The sequence below is a fragment of the Amblyraja radiata genome, chromosome 2, assembly GCF_010909765.2.
Source record: "Amblyraja radiata isolate CabotCenter1 chromosome 2, sAmbRad1.1.pri, whole genome shotgun sequence".
In the NCBI taxonomy this organism is placed as follows: Eukaryota; Metazoa; Chordata; class Chondrichthyes; order Rajiformes; family Rajidae; genus Amblyraja; species Amblyraja radiata.
This window is the reverse complement of record NC_045957.1, coordinates 33,788,513-33,805,022: the sequence shown is the minus strand read 5'-3', so window position 1 is coordinate 33,805,022 and position 16,510 is coordinate 33,788,513. Positions and strand designations below refer to the sequence as shown.

The following is a 16,510-nucleotide window of genomic DNA, read 5'->3' as shown; positions in this document are numbered from 1 at the left end:
ATCAACTCACACAAGGATAACAGAACCAGTTCTCTGGTCGTGCATTTGATAAGTAGAAACAGTTCTTGCAGAGTTGCAGTTCTGCTAACTGGAAAAATAAATTAATATTTTAGCACCAGGTAACTTGGACTTGCAATTCATATAACATTTCCTCATCATATTTGTAAATTAATAAATTGAACGGACTATTTATTTAAATGTTATCAGTTATAATGAAAAACATTATTGGAATGCAGAAATATCATATTTTGAACATTTAAAATAAAACAAAAGCTTCAAATACTCAGCAGGTTAGGTAGCATCTCTGGCAAGTGAAAAAGAGGGCTGATGAAGGCATAGGCCTAATAAGTAAAGACATGGATGAAGGGGAACCAGAGGAAATTACTAGTGACCTCCCCAGGAAAGACCATATAACAGAAGCATGGAGGCCTAAAACAAAATAAATGGCAGATAAATTCTGATCAAGTGAGGCCAAGACATTGTGGGAAGCTTGAGAAGAAATTGTAGGCCCTTGGCAGAGATATTTGTGTCATTGATAGTTACTGGAAGAATCGAAGGTTTGCTAATGTTTAAGAAAAAACTGCAGATGCTGGAAAAATCGAAGGTAGACAAAAATGCTGGAGAAACTCAGTGGGTGATGCGGCATCTATGGAGCGAAGGAATAGATGATGTTTCGGGTCGAGAGCCTTCTTCAGACAGAAGGTCTGGAACGTTGGATCAAATGGGATCGAGGACAAGCTAGTCAGAGGAATACAAAATGGTTTTAAGGTAGGGAGACTGAAAATGTATAGTACTGAGGTAAGAATTTATTACTTTTCACATGAACTTTGAAAATTCTGTCAAAACATATGAAAACTTGATAACTTTTATTAAAGTTGTGCATTTCATTATTCCATCTACTACTCAGATTAACCAAAGTGTAATTATGCCCACCTTGGGAAGCAAGAGAGGAACTGTAAGATGATTGAAAAATATAATCAAATATAAAATTAAGCTCTGGGAAAATCATGGAAAGGCTGGTTATAAAGTCTAACAGCAGACTGTGCAAACCACAATATCTGCAATTGCAATTACAAGGTAAACAAACAGAAAATCGACGTTGAATGCAATTTAATAGTCATTCGGAAAAGTATTCATGCAAGATAATTCAATATTATTAAACAAAGAGCAAAACGCATCAATATGTTAAATCAACAAGGTAAACTACCCAGTTATGATAATTCTTAAGTGACATTTTTTCTACATAAATAGAAATTGTTTCAAATTTTATTTTCCATAAGCTTCGGTCTGATCAATATACAAACCATGTCAGGTATAAATACATTATGAACCAGTCAGTGCATCAGAATATTGTGCTATAAACTAATGCCCAAAGACTGTCGGGGTCCTTAGACGGAGTCGAGGGGAGAGGTAAAGGTTTTGCATCTCCTGCGGTCGTAGGGGAAAGGGGATGCAAAACCTTTTAAGGATCTTGAGTTTGTATAAACTGATTACTTGACATAATTTCTGGGAATAAAGGTACAATATGAAAAATGGGTGAGTGATTGTAAGTGGTTTGCTAAGAATATAATTATCGGAACTCGCGGGATCCAAATTGTCATCTTTGCTGTGAATATCTGAGCTTTTATGCACTCACGTTGTTTGGTTTTATTTTTGGGAATGGTCCATATTCAAATTTGGAGTTCGGAGTCCATATTTGAAATGTACTACTTTGAATATAAAGCAATTTGAAGTAACCTGAAAGATACTTCATCTATTGTATCCGCTGTTCTAGGTGTTGACTCCTGTAGAGCGGCGAGACCAAGCGCAGGCTCGGCGATCGTTTCGCTGAACACCTCCGCTCAGTCCGCCTAAACCTACCTGATCTCCTGGTTACTCAGCACTTTAACTCCCCCTCCTGCCATTCCTAATCTGACCTTTCTGTCCTGGGCCTCCTCCATTGTCAAGTGAGGCCCAGCACAAATTGGAGGAACAGCACCTCATATTTCGCTTGGTTATCTTACACCTCGGCGGTATGAACATTGACTTCTCTAACTTCAAGTAGCCCCTGCTTTCCCTATCTCTCCACCCCTCCCCCTTCCCACTTCTCCCACCAGCCTTACTGTCTCCGACTACATTTTATATCTGTACCGCCCACTCCCCTGATATCAGTCTGAAGAAGGGTCTTGATCCAAAACGTCACCCATTCCTTCTTTCTAGAGATGCTGCCGGTCCCACTGAGTTACTCCAGCATTTTGTGTCTACCCCCAAACTATCTTTGTAACGTTTATCCTAATTACTCAGCCTTGAACTCCAGAATAAGATGGCATATATCATCCAACCTTTACTATTATGCTCACTTCACAAGCTCCCAATTATTCAATGGGATAAAACTTAGAATATGAAACAACATCTTGGACTACAGGTGCATGTGATCCCAGTCCACAATGATACCACTTGATGATAACATTAAGTCGCACCATTCCAATTTCCAGCTTCAGCTCTGTAGGGAGAATCTCGGCGGGACATGCAGCATCTCTGGAGAGAAGTAATGGGCGACGTTTTGGGTCGAGACCCTTCTTCAGACTGGCTGTGTAGGGCTCAGTTGGAATCCAAGTGACTCCAAGTGATCTTGTAATGATTTTAAAATCATACAAGTTAATGTACAGAGATGGGCATTAGAGAAGCTGCAAATAGACACTCATCCAAATTCAATGTGTGCTGCATACAAGTTAAAATGTTTGTTGTAGAATCAAAACCCTGCCCCCACAGCATGCAGATGGAAATGAAGTGCAGAATGGGAGCTTTGGCAAAAATCAGTTCCGAACTGTTTTTACATTGCACCAATGAATCCTAGGTTTTGTGGCTGTGTATCATAAACATTGCAGAAATTGGACCAATTGAGCTACTGAGTTTGGCCAAGAATTTTAATGTATTGGTTTCATATTTTACAGCTTACCTCATGGCAAGTGTCTTTGAACAGAGCCCTGGCTACTTCTGCCTGGTCACTATCAGCTGCCAAGCAAAAAAAAGGATGTAATTGAAAAATTATACTGCTTACAGTAACATGCTACAACACTTATTGCAACGGAGATGTAAGTCAAATGATTGAAAGAAATCAGTCAGAAAAAAAGAGAACAGCATTCTTGCCTCAAGAGACAGAGATTCGAGCACAAAGTGTAAACTGACATTAATTGTTGCCCTGAAGTGGTATGCAGTTGTCACCCATGTCTGCTCTCAGAGTAGGCGAAATATTCCATTTGTTAGAATGGACACATCGTGGTGGCCTGACTATCATTTCTCCTTAAGGAGCAATACCAAGAATTATAAGCAAATTAATAGAAACATAGAAAATAGGTGCAGGAGTAGGCCATTCGGCCCTTCGAGCCAGCACCACCATTCAATATGATCATGGCTGATCATCCACAATCAGTACCCCGTTCCTACTTTCTCCCCATATCCCTTGACTCCGTTAGCCCTAAGAGCTAAATCCAATTCTCGTTTGAAAACATCATGAATTAACTATCATGATTCCTCACATTATTGCAGTGACTAAACATTAAAGCGCTAATCACCTGTGAAGCACATTAGAGTATTTTTCCTTCCTTTAATGGGCATTTGGAAAAACAGAGAATCTAAATTAAGATGCATGGATACTAAAGGAGATAGAAGGACAGAAATTTGGAACAAAAATTTCAAGGAACTGAAAATACTTTCCAAACTAGAAAATGAATGGACATCAAAGCAACAAAGAAATGATTGTATATAGACTGTTTAGCATTAGAACACAGCGATATTAAACAGATTATGGAGAAAATGGGGTATTAATTAAAGATTTTTACAGGAAAGTCATAGCCCAAATAGAATTTTGTTTGATGTAGTACAGAAATAGCAAGCGATCACTTGCATTAATTTGAGTACAATTTGAGCACTAAGAAAAATGAAAAGGAAGCAGATTGATTGACAGAGTTGTGAACATTTACAACTGAAGCCGAAAGACCGAGAACTTTTCGTACACAATATTAATTTTACCAGACAAGCGAACAGCACCAATTAATAAAACATTAAATAAAGCCAAATGAATAGAGGTGATAATAATGCAATATATTCCTCTAATCAGAAGACATTTAAGCTCTGGTCCTTTTGAATTGCCAAATAATAAAAGTAGAAAATAACAATAACCACCTTATTTAAGGATTAAATTGATAATGGAAAATACAGGATTCTTTTTAAAAACTATAAAACAATTTTGAGATAGAATTTATGGAGGCACGGTGAAAATGGTGTATACCAGGAAATAAATTTAAAATATACTAAAGGAGGTTACGATTCAAAACAGTAAAACAATTAATGAAGAATATTGCAAAATGCTTGTTATCACAAAGAATGATCAATATGGAATACATTTCCAGATAGACCACAGAAAACTGAAAATAGAAACTTCCAACATTTAAAAATGACTGGAAGAGTTAATAAGTAACAATTAAATGATATGCTTCTGCTAACAAAGATTGAAACTTTTATTCTTCCCTCCAAGGTCTGAATACTGTCTTGTCCTGGAAGCTTACCGAGTTACATTTCTGTCTAACCTTCCTCTTACTGGATTGCTAAATATAAATTAATTCAGATTTGGTTCTCCCTGCAATTATGGAAAAAACTTATTGGATGATGAAATTACTTGATTTTATCAAATACAGGATTTCAGGGTTTAAGAAAATTAATTAATCTAATTCAAGACAGAGAAACATTTCAGGGATACAGATCAAGAGATATATTTTTAATCCCCAACAATCCCACATTTTAACTATATAAACAAAATATCACAACACAAAGGAGACACAAGAGACTTCAGATGCTGGAATCTGGAGCAAGAAACAAACTGCTGGAGGTACTCAGTGCATCAAATAACATCTGTGGGGGCAAAGGGATTGTCGACATCTGGGCCATGTGCCGATGTGAGTTCTCAACCCAAAACACCGACCATGCCTTTGACTCAACAAATGCTGCTCGTCCTGCAATGTTTCTCTCGGAGGTTGTTTCTTTGCTCAACAGTAGTTTCCTGGAGCTATTTGTTTCAATTCTGCTTTCAATACCAAAAGCTCTATATTGTATTGACTCATTTATTCTTTACTAAAATGTAACAATCATAACAAAGGAAAAGAATGATCCCAAAACTGGACAAATACAACATTTTCCAGTATAGCATAGCTAAAATCAAAATAAAATGTTCAACTAATTCAGATTCCTCCACATGGGGTAGCAGCCAAATGACAGCCCAAATGTTCCTTTCTCACAATCGAAACAGCTGCTGGAGGGAACATAATTAGCTCAAGTTGATTTCCCCCTTCCCTCACTAGCATCTATCCTTTCCTGATAAGAGAGCAAACATGGAAAACTCTCTCCACTTATGTCATAGCTCAGAAGAACTGAAATTCTCAGTTCATCTAACTTAACTTGGTTTTCAGTATTGATCAATTCTAGTGGTATTAACTGTCCAGTGGTATGGCACATCAGCACAGTCAATGAACAACTGGTAGTATTATAGAAATTTAAAAAAATCTTACCTCCATAGAAAAGTATGGTATTGTGAAGAAGCAACTGGGCATCAGCTTTAAACTCATCAAAACTTTTGTATTTGTTTTCATTTAATTTCTGGAAAAGAAAAAAAACGAACAATTTTAAAGACATCATTGAACACTGCTAGCTAGTAAGCTGCTAATTTCGCATTACTAAGTCATTCATATCCTGTATTATTACAAAGAAAATTTATTACAATATTTTTGTATTTTAATTGATGTTTTGGGAACACACATTCCAGTCTAAATTGTAAACTTTATAGTAATAGGCATTGAGCTTTGCCTGCTATTACAGTTTGAAAAATTCAGTTTAGTTTCCTGTATTGGTAGACTATACAGATGAGGAATTCTGGTGACAGCTGCTCACGATCAAATGACTTAATACAAGTGTGTGTAATCTGGCACATTATTCCTATGGTGGCCCTTCGAGAATTATTCATTTACTTTCACTTCTGTATAACCTTAAATATTTTCCCCATCAGAAAGTGAAAACAGAAAACGCTGGAAATATTCAATATGTCAGGTCACATCAGTGAGAAGAGAAATGGCCAATATATCAAATTGAAGGTACACAAAATTGCTGGGGAAACTCAGCGGGTGCAGCAGCATCTATGGAGCGAAGGAAATAGGCGACGTTTCGGGCCGAAACCCTTCTTCAGACTGATCAAATTGAAGAACTTGTTTTACTGTTTTCTTCCCACAGATGTGACGTACCCTGCTGAGTCATCCAGTTTGTTTTTAATTTTAGATTTCCAGCATCTGCAAATTTGTTTTGAGTTATTTTGAAAGTTTTCAGTGCATATGTCTCCTTCATCTATTAAACAATACACTGTGATAACCTGTTCAAAAAGGAACTGCAGATGCTGGAATATCGAAGGTACACAAAATTGCTGGAGAAACTCAGCGGGTGCAGCAGCATCCATGGAGCGAAGGAAATAGGCGACGTTTCGGGCCGAAACCCTTCTTCAGACTGATCAAATTGAAGAACTTGTTTTACTGTTTTCTTCCCACAGATGTGACGTACCCTGCTGAGTCATCCAGTTTGTTTTTAATTTTAGATTTCCAGCATCTGCAAATTTGTTTTGAGTTATTTTGAAAGTTTTCAGTGCATATGTCTCCTTCATCTATTAAACAATACACTGTGATAACCTGTTCAAAAAGGAACTGCAGATGCTGGAATATCGAAGGTACACAAAATTGCTGGAGAAACTCAGCGGGTGCAGCAGCATCCATGGAGCGAAGGAAATAGGCGACGTTTCGGGCCGAAACCCTTCTTCAGACTGATCAAATTGAAGAACTTGTTTTACTGTTTTCTTCCCACAGATGTGACGTACCCTGCTGAGTCATCCAGTTTGTTTTTAATTTTAGATTTCCAGCATCTGCAAATTTGTTTTGAGTTATTTTGAAAGTTTTCAGTGCATATGTCTCCTTCATCTATTAAACAATACACTGTGATAACCTGTTCAAAAAGGAACTGCAGATGCTGAAATATCGAAGGTACACAAAATTGCTGGAGAAACTCAGCGGGTGCAGCAGCATCTATGGAGCGAAGGAAATAGGCGACGTTTCGGGCCGAAACCCTTCATCAGACTGATCAAATTGAAGAACTTGTTTTACTGTTTTCTTCCCACAGATGTGACGTACCCTGCTGAGTCATCCAGTTTGTTTTTAATTTTAGATTTCCAGCATCTGCAAATTTGTTTTGAGTTATTTTGAAAGTTTTCAGTGCATATGTCTCCTTCATCTATTAAACAATACACTGTGATAACCTGTTCAAAAAGGAACTGCAGATGCTGGAATATCGAAGGTACACAAAATTGCAGGAGAAACTCAGTGGGTGCAGCAGCATCTATGGAGCGAAGGAAATAGGCGACGTTTCGGGCCGAAACCCTTCTTCAGACTCTGAAGAAGGGTTTCGGCCCGAAACGTCGCCTATTTCCTTCGCTCCATAGATGCTGCTGCACCCGCTGAGTTTCTCCAGCAATTTTGTGTACCACTGTGATAACCTATTGTTTTTTTAAATCTCATATTACCGCCAACTTTTTTTGTGACAATTACTATAGATCTTTTCCCACTTTGATGACCTCTGCCACTGGAATCAGCACTTCCTTATTTATCACACCGTCACAAATGTTATCGCATACCAAACTGCCCTTCAATCTGAAGAAGGGTCTCGACCCGAAACGTCACCCATTCCTTCTCTCCAGAGATGCTGCCTGACCCACTGAGTTATTTTGCCAGCATTTTGCGTCTACCTTCCCTTCAATCTTCTTCACTTAAAGGAACATGAACATAGTTTCTCCAATCTCTCCAAGCTAATAATGCCTTTGAACCACATTTCTATTGGACAGATATTTCCAAAGATACAATGCTTCCAACTATAGTCTTTCTTTACTCACCTCCTGTATGGTGGCAACATCTATAGGTGTATGCACCAATCTTCTGAACATTGGATGCTTACTTTCTTTTCCCTTTTTACCAAGTTCTGAGGCCTGCAAAAATAATCAGTAACAAAATAAAAACTCAAAACACAATCCTGCCAGTTTGATAGTGCAGAAAACTCACTATTCAACTACTGGAGGTATAGAATATAAAAGCCAAGTAACAGTGAACACATTATCAAAACCAGTTTTAGTCTTCACAATGAGAAGCATGTTGAAATAATAAAGTTAGGATGCCAACAGTTTATTACAGTATGCAACATCCCACCACAAAAAATAAATAAATACATTAGCTGCCCCAAATGACTTTAATACTGGGTGCAAACTTTCACTTAAAGACAACACGAGAGCTAAGGATTCTGTAACTCCCTAAAACAGGCACTAACATCACATAGTTCATTATGAATTCAAAAGCCCCACACCACAGGGACCATAGGAGTGATAAGGAAGAGACTGGCTAAAATTAAAGACCGACGATTAGATCCCCCCCCCCCCCCCCAAAAAAAAATCTTGATGATGCTGGAATTGTGAAATAAAAACAGAAAATGCAGAAAACACTAAGCAGGTTGTACAACATCTTTGACTTGCGATGTTAACTGTTCCTTTTCCGACAGATGCTACCTGATCTGGTGAGAGATTCCAGTATTTCTTTTTACTTGTGTTTTTTTTAAAAACCCTTATTACAATGTAATATGTAATATTGACTGCAAAACTTTACAGTGATTCTCCTCTATTGTAACTTCTCCTGAACTTGTCAACCCACTTAGTCGACACTGGATGCTTGGGAATGAGAACCCTGGAACAGATTGCATCTCAGAGGGAAAAGGCATAACAAAGTTATAGTACTGATGAATATAGGTCTTTTGCTGGCACTGAACACAGTTTATGACAGGATCTTTAATTATATTAATGTCTAAATCCTTAGCTCCCTAATAGTAGCGACACTTGTAGACTGCGTGATAATGGCAGCAAATGGTATGCTTGCTTTCATCGTTCAGGGTATTGAGTATAAGAGTCAGGAAGTCATGCTGCAGCTTTAAAGGACTTTGGTTGGGCTGCATTTGGAAAATTGTGTGCAGTTCTGGTGGCCTCAATACAGGAAGAATGTGAAGACTTCAGAGAGGGTGCAGAAGATAATTCAGAAAATGCTGCCCGGATGAGAGGCTGTTAGCTATAAGGAGAGGCTGAACAAACATGGTGTGGTGGCACTATGTGATGGGCCATGCACTGTACATAACCTTCGGCTCTTTGGGGGGGTCACCTGTCCCGGTGACGAAAGATAGGGGTCACGGGTGCCCCTGGGGAGTATTTAAGGGTTAATCGCGAGCGCACAGGGTTGGTGAGTGAGGAGAATTAGTGTAGTAATAAAGAACCAGTATTTCGGACAAACTTCGTGTCTGCCTCATTCTTTAACGGACAACTCTGCATCCGCTACATTTGGTCGACGTCCAGAATATATATTCTGGAAGAAAAATGCGCCCCGCAAAAACCTAACCCTTCACCACCGACGACGACCAGGCCCAACTCAGCGCCATCGCCCTGAAGCTGCCGACCTTCTGGACCACCCAGCCGCAGGTATGGTTCCAACAGGCCGAATCTCAATTCTTCATCCGCGGGATAACAAACGTTGAGACCCGCTACCATTATGTGGTCGACCAAAAAACGGCCGGGCGAATCATCTCCTCCCTACAGGATCCACCAGCGGCCGATAAGTATGGTGGTCTGAAGGCGCTGCTGCTCCATACCTTCGGCCTCAGTCGGATGGAGCGAGGTGCCCACATTTACAACATGGCCGGGCTCGACAACCATAAAACATCGGTCCTAATGAGCGAGATGCTCTCGCTCATGGATGGCCAACACCACTGCATGCTTTTTGAATATGCCTACCTGCAGCAGCTTCCAGACGACACCCGCTCGCTCCTCACAGGGGTAAGTTTTGAAAACCCCCGGGCTCTAGCGGAATGTGCTGACGAGCTGTGGCTGTCCAGACGGTAGGAAGTGGGCCAGCTGGATCGAGTGTCCACAGTGCCCTGGAAGATGCAGCAACCTAGAGCCACGCCCACCAGGGGCTCCACGACCATCTGCAGCCTGCACTTCAAGGGGAAGTCCTTAAAGGGGAAGTCCTTAAAGGGGAGTGGTACTTTTACCACCAGCGTTGGGGCACGGCAGCCCGCAAATGCCGTCCACCCTGTGCGTTTCTGGGAAACTGCGAGGCCGGCCGCCGGTAATCACCGCAGCGGTCGGCAAAGTTCACCGCCTTTGCGTTCGGGTGAAGATTTTTGGTTGATATGGGGGCAGAGGTAAGCGTGGTGCCCCCGTCCGGGATGGACACGTGTGCTGGTAAGCGGGAGCCCTTGTTGACTGCTGCGAATGGCAGCCCCATAAGGACGTATGGGGTCCGCACCATACCTGTAATATTTGGCACCTGCCATTTTTCTTGGCAGACGTGACCCAGCCATTGTTGGGTGCAGATTTTCTCCGGGCGCAATCTCTGCTGGTGGACGTGAGGGGACAGTGCCTTGTCCACGCTTCTACGCTGGAGGCAATCTCCTTGCGCCCTGCTGCATCTGCTGTGCCAATTCGCAACCCGGTGGCAGCGGTGGAATTTTGGCAGAGTACCCGGCTATCCTGACCCCCGATTTCGACTTGATCAACTCGAAGTATGGGGTCCAACATCACATTCTGACTTCGGGCCCACCGCTTCACGCCCGTGCCCGCAGACTGGCCCTCGACAAACTCCGCTTGTGAAGGCAGAGTTCCAAAAGATGGAAGCAATGAGAATTGACCGGCGATCAAACAGCCCATGGGCCTCCCCTTTGCACATGGTGCCCAAGGTCGCCAACGTTCGCCATCTCGGGTCCCACCTAGTTCGTCCTTACCAGAAAATAAACCTTTGCATGGGAACGTACGTATGAGGTCCGGCCCATCATTTTTTGTGACTCCGGTTCAGGGGGGGGGGGGGGGATAATGTGGCGGCAATGGGTGATGGTCCACGCACTGTACATAACCTTCGGTTGTTTGGGGAGTCATGTGTCCCGTTGACGAGAGGTAGGGGTCTCCATTTGGTCACGGGTGCCCCTGGGGAGTATTTAAGGGTTAATCGCGCGCGCACAAGGTTGGTGAGCGAGGAGAATTAGTGTTGTAATAAAGAACCAGTATTTCAGACAAACTTTGTGTCCGCCTCGTTCTTTCTACTTATTTATTTATTTATTTAATTGATATTTTTTATTAGAAGCAGTGTACAGTAGTATAAACCGCGGCATATGACAAAATACATTTATTGTACATCTTCCATTTTAATTTTGACAAAGAAGAAATAGAAAAAGAGAGAAAGAGCAAGAAAGAAAGTGAAAGAAATAGTGAATGTGTAAATGCCTAAACTACCAAATAGTGTAGTCAAAGAGTGAATAAGTAAAAACCTAAAGAAGAATAAGAAGACAAAAACGAAAAATGATTTTTTTTAAAAGGACCAAAACGTGTTGATATACCTGCTTCATTTCTCACCACACCCATCACCCTGTCCGTAAATCGGTTTAATTCCAAAATTGTGTTGCACCATATTGTAATAAATCAATGAAAGGAGACCATATCTTTGAAAATTGCTCTGATTTTCCTGCTAAGACGAGTCTCATATCTTCAAGATGTAGCGTCTCAGACATGCTTGTAATCCACATTTTAAGAGTTGGGGTAGAAGCATTTTTCCAAAATGTAAGTATACGTTTTTTTGCCATTATCAGGCCGTAATTGAAATATTGATAGCTCAGAGCAAGCTCCTGCTATTTTGAAAATAATCAATTCTGTATGGGGGTCCAGTTTTGTTTTTAATAATTTTGAGAAAATTTCAAAAATTAAAAAATGTCGGATACAAAAGCTTGAACGCACATACCACTAGATTCAAAAACAACTTCTTCTGCACGTAAGACTTTTGAACAGACCACATGTGCCAGAGACAAATTTCTGGAACTTCCAATCTACCTTGTGGTGGCCCTTGCACTTTTCCATCTGCATTTTCTAGGTTGCTCTTTTTCGCACTACCTGATGTACTCATGTATATGATTTGCCTGGATAACATGCAAAATGAAGTTTCTCAATGCATGTTTCTCTACATGACAATAATAAACCAATATCAATATTCAAATGCCTAAAAGCCTCTTGTGATGCCATCATTGTACCTGCTTCCACAACTACCGCTGGCAATATTCTAGGCATCTACTACTATGTAAAAAAAAAAACTTGCCCCACATACCTCCTTTAAACTTTCTCCCTCTGACCTGAATGCTATACCGTCTCGTATATGACATTAACACCCTGGGGAAATGGTTCTGACAGTCTACTTTATCTGTCACTCAATTTTGTAAACTTGTATTAGGTCTCCCATCAGCTGTCACCACTCCAGATAAAACAATCCCAGCTGGTCCAACATCTAACATATTCCTAATATCCTTACACCAGGCAGGACCATGATAAAGCTCTTCTGCACCACCTTTAAAGCCTCTGCATCCTTTCTGTATTGGCTAACCTGAACTGAACACAATACTGCAAATGTTGCCGGACCAAAGCTTTATTAAACTGCAGCATGACTTCCTGATTATATTCAAAACCACAAATGACCATTTTTACTACCTTATCCACCTTCAGGGAGCTATACACTTGCACCCCTAGTTCATTCTGCACATCAGGAGTTGTTGCCATTCACTCATTATTCCCACTAAATATTTAACCTCCCAAAGTGCATTACCTCAGACTTGTCTAGATTAAATAGCACCTGCAGGAAGATTATCTTGATTTTTCCCTGATTTTTAAACTGTTAGCTATTCAAACAGATTCATTGTAATTCCCAAAACAAATCAAGGACAGTGGATTCAAAGAACGATTCAACAATCTCTAGAATTGAGAAAAACTGTTTTACAAAGTTTCGTTGAGCCACATATTAATCTTAATATCAATGACATAATATTCATTACAATAGCATGTCACCGAAAAGGCAACCTAATTTTTTCCCTGATAAACAAAGTTCTCACCATATTACATCCAGCATCTCTCTTAACTATGAGCGCCAAGCAATTCGATCATTGCCACTTAGACACAATAAAGCATATCGTTGAGATTTCCCTTCAATACAACATTCAAATAATCAAAGATTAAAAATACTAAAATAGACACAAAATGTTGGAGTAACTCAGCAGGACAGGCAGCATCTCAGGAGAGAAGGAGCGGGTGGCATTCCTTCCCTCCAGAGATGCTGCCTGTCCTGCTGAGTTACTCCAGTATTTTGTGTCTATCTTCGATTTCAACCAGCATCTGCCGTTCTTTCCCACACATTAAAAATACGAATCTCCAGAGCACGATTTCATATCGCTACTTCAATCTAGTGCTCTACATAGAACAGTGCAGAACAGGAACAGGCCCTGCGGTTTACAATGTCCATTCCCAACACGATGACAAGTTACACTAATCTCCTATGACCGCATGTCTTCCATATCACTCCATTCCCTGCCTATCATAAAGACTCTAAATGCCACTATCGTATTTGCTTCCATCACCAACTCCAGCAACAGGTTCTAGGAACGCGTCACTCTCTGTGTAAAAAAAAAATGCCTACGCACCTCCTTTAAACATTTCTCCTCTCAACTTAAAGCCATACTATCTAGTCAATGATATTTCCACCCTATCTATGCCTCTCATAATTGTATACACTTCTATCCTCTCAGCCTCCGACGCTCCAGAGCAAACAATCCAAGTTTGTCCGCCCTCTTCTTATAGCCAATACCCTCAAATGTAGGCAGCATTCTGCTAAATCTCTTCTGCGCCCTCTACAGAGCTTCCATACCCTTCCTGTAATAGAGCTGACCAGAACTGTTGACAATAATCCAAATGCATCCTAAGCAAAGTTTTGTAAAGCTGCAATGAGACTTAACTCTTGTAGTCAAAGATTTGACTGATGAAGGCAAGCATAACATATGTCGTTTTTTAACCACTCCACTCATGTTGCCACTTTCAGTAAACTATGGACTTGGACCCCATGATCCTTCTGTGCATCAATGATATTAAGGGTCTTGACATTAACAACTTTCAACATCCCAAAGTGCAATAGTCAACACTAGCTAATACCCTCTATCGCAGGCAGCATTCTGATAAACCTCTTCTGCATCCTCTCCAAAGCCTCCACATCCTTCCTGTGATGGGGTGACATGATGAAACATCTGCTGATCTAATTTTTCCCATGCTCCAGCTACTTTATGCCAATAAAATGATAAGAATTTCTAACAATCCTTCTCAAAGCAAGACAGATTGTTCCAGAAACTGAATTAGTTAGTGAAGCAGTCACATTATGTTTAGTCTAATTTAAAGATATTTTTTTCCCCGTATGTAACTTCAGAATACAGTGGATGTACATTCAGAATGCAGTGGAAGACACTTATTAATTAGCTTCCAATGAGTGCCATCATGACCAAGATTTGAAAAGAGATCTGCAAAGTGATGAGAAAGTGAATATTCCTAAGTTCTAAACATTCAATTACATTGGCCTCGCAGGTTATGGATGATCTGACTTACGGAAATCAAACTTTATGTAACTGCTCGCAAACATTCTTAAAGCGTTTTTCAAGATAATAATAAATCACATCACTGAGGATGCATCTCCTGGAGACAGTTGACGGCACGGAAAGACGGTACCCGGGAGAGGCTAGGTTAGCACCCCAGTCTGTCTTTCGTGAGAAAGTCACCCAATAAAGCTACGGAAAGGCCTAATGAACCACCGTGGCCGAAAAATCCATCAGGCGAGAATGAAATGCTCAGAGAAGGAGAAAGAGGTGCAGCGCACAGCCCTTGAACCTGGTGAGACGCAGGAGGAGCCTGACCACGACTCACCCCACAGAGCCCAGTCCCTCCACGCACTAGAATCTCCCAACCCCTGCAGAGTCATTATTAAGATGGCTGATCCGTGGGCAGTTGCTGCTGGGACGCAAGTCGGGGCCTGATCAACCCCGGCTGGGTCATCTGGGCGAGGGTGTCTGATGTTGTGAAACCCGATGACCCCGATTACCCCAGAACACATCACTGAGGATGTGTGTCCCAGCACATCTAGAAGATGTATGTTTTTCACATAATAATAATAATAATGTTTTTTATACCTATTAATGGCTAGATACCGTATATTCCATTAAATTAAATTATGGGTACTGTTAGGGTGGATATTCAATTAGAGAATTTTAGCAAATATATGTAGAATATGATATGGATTTTTACTAGAAACAGACTTGCAAAGTAATTAGTTTGACTTGCAAAGAAATTAGTTTATGGAGTTCTTGGGAATGGAACTCTTAGGTAACTCAGATTGCTTGTACTTCATTTAGAGATTCACTATTACACAAACAGTGCCCTGATATTTTCAGTAATATAATCAGTCAACACTTGCCGTCATCACGAGGGAAAGCTGAGTGTAATCCCCTGCAATCCACACTTTTATCACAAATACACACGATACCACTGGTTCAAACAAATATTATTTTCCTAAACATTTTGATCAGTTTATCCCAAATCATCAATAAAGTGTTTTCTCACAGAGCATAAAAAAGTCATGTAAGTTAGGAGTTAGGCAAAAGAAAATCAGTCCTTGGGTCTTGGGAAAAAAATAAACTATTGATACAATTATATTTTTGTAACATTTGTCTTCAGAATGTCAAAGTAACAAGATCAATCAATTGATTGATTGATTGATTGATATTTGCCAATTAAGTATTCAATATATATCCCAAAGACCTTTCCATAACTAACTGATTATACTGTTGCACGATTTATAAAAATAAACATTTAAAAAAAATTAAAACATGAAAAAATAATTTTAAAATAACCAAATAGAGGTCGTTGGAATTAAAGGCATTAGCAGCATCCAAAATACTTTTAGTGCTTGGCAAAATGACAAACAAACTTCCTTTAGTTAAATGGCCTTTCATCTGGCCACTATTTTATGTGCTATTAACACAAGATCATAATTATGAACAGAAACAAACCACCTGGCAGACTAAGTCCTTTAAGCCTGCTCTTTGATTTAGCAGACCGTTGCTGAACTTTTTTCACCTGTTCTATTTTCCTGCCCTATCCCCATATCTCTTGATTCCCATGATAACCAGACATCTGTTAATCTTGGTTTGGAATGAATTCGATAATAGTCACCCACAACCCTCCATGGTAGAGAATCCCAGGGATTCACCATTTACTTGATGACATTTCTTTTATTTCAGCTATAAATAGCTACTCTTTATTCTGAGTCTGTAACCCCTGAAGACTCAGCCAGGTGAAATGACTTTGCTGCATCCACAGTTGACTCTTCTAAGAATTTTAAAAGTTTCAATGAGATCATCTCCCACTCTTCTAAACCCCAGAAAATCTACTCACTCTCTCCCCACATGGTAAATCCATTAATCCAGGAACTACTCCCAATAACCCTTCATTGCATTCCCTTAAAACAAGCATATCCATTCCAGACAAGATCAAAACTGTTCACATCACTCC

The 16,510-nt window shown here is 40.2% G+C and overlaps 1 protein-coding gene across 5 annotated transcripts in view; it reads right to left on the bottom strand.

Annotated features, from left to right (window-relative positions):
- The window catches only part of zmynd11 (zinc finger MYND-type containing 11), a 141,280-nt gene that overhangs the window by 30,624 nt on the left and 94,146 nt on the right, over positions 1–16,510 (bottom strand). For all 5 annotated transcript variants that reach the window (XM_033044665.1, XM_033044656.1, XM_033044676.1 and 2 more), the window contains 4 exons: positions 7,955–8,047; positions 5,544–5,631; positions 2,939–2,994; positions 11–88 (listed from right to left, as the gene is read on the bottom strand). In XM_033044665.1, the coding sequence (XP_032900556.1) occupies positions 11–88; positions 2,939–2,994; positions 5,544–5,631; positions 7,955–8,047 (315 nt within the window). The remainder of the gene's footprint in view (positions 1–10; positions 89–2,938; positions 2,995–5,543; positions 5,632–7,954; positions 8,048–16,510) is intronic.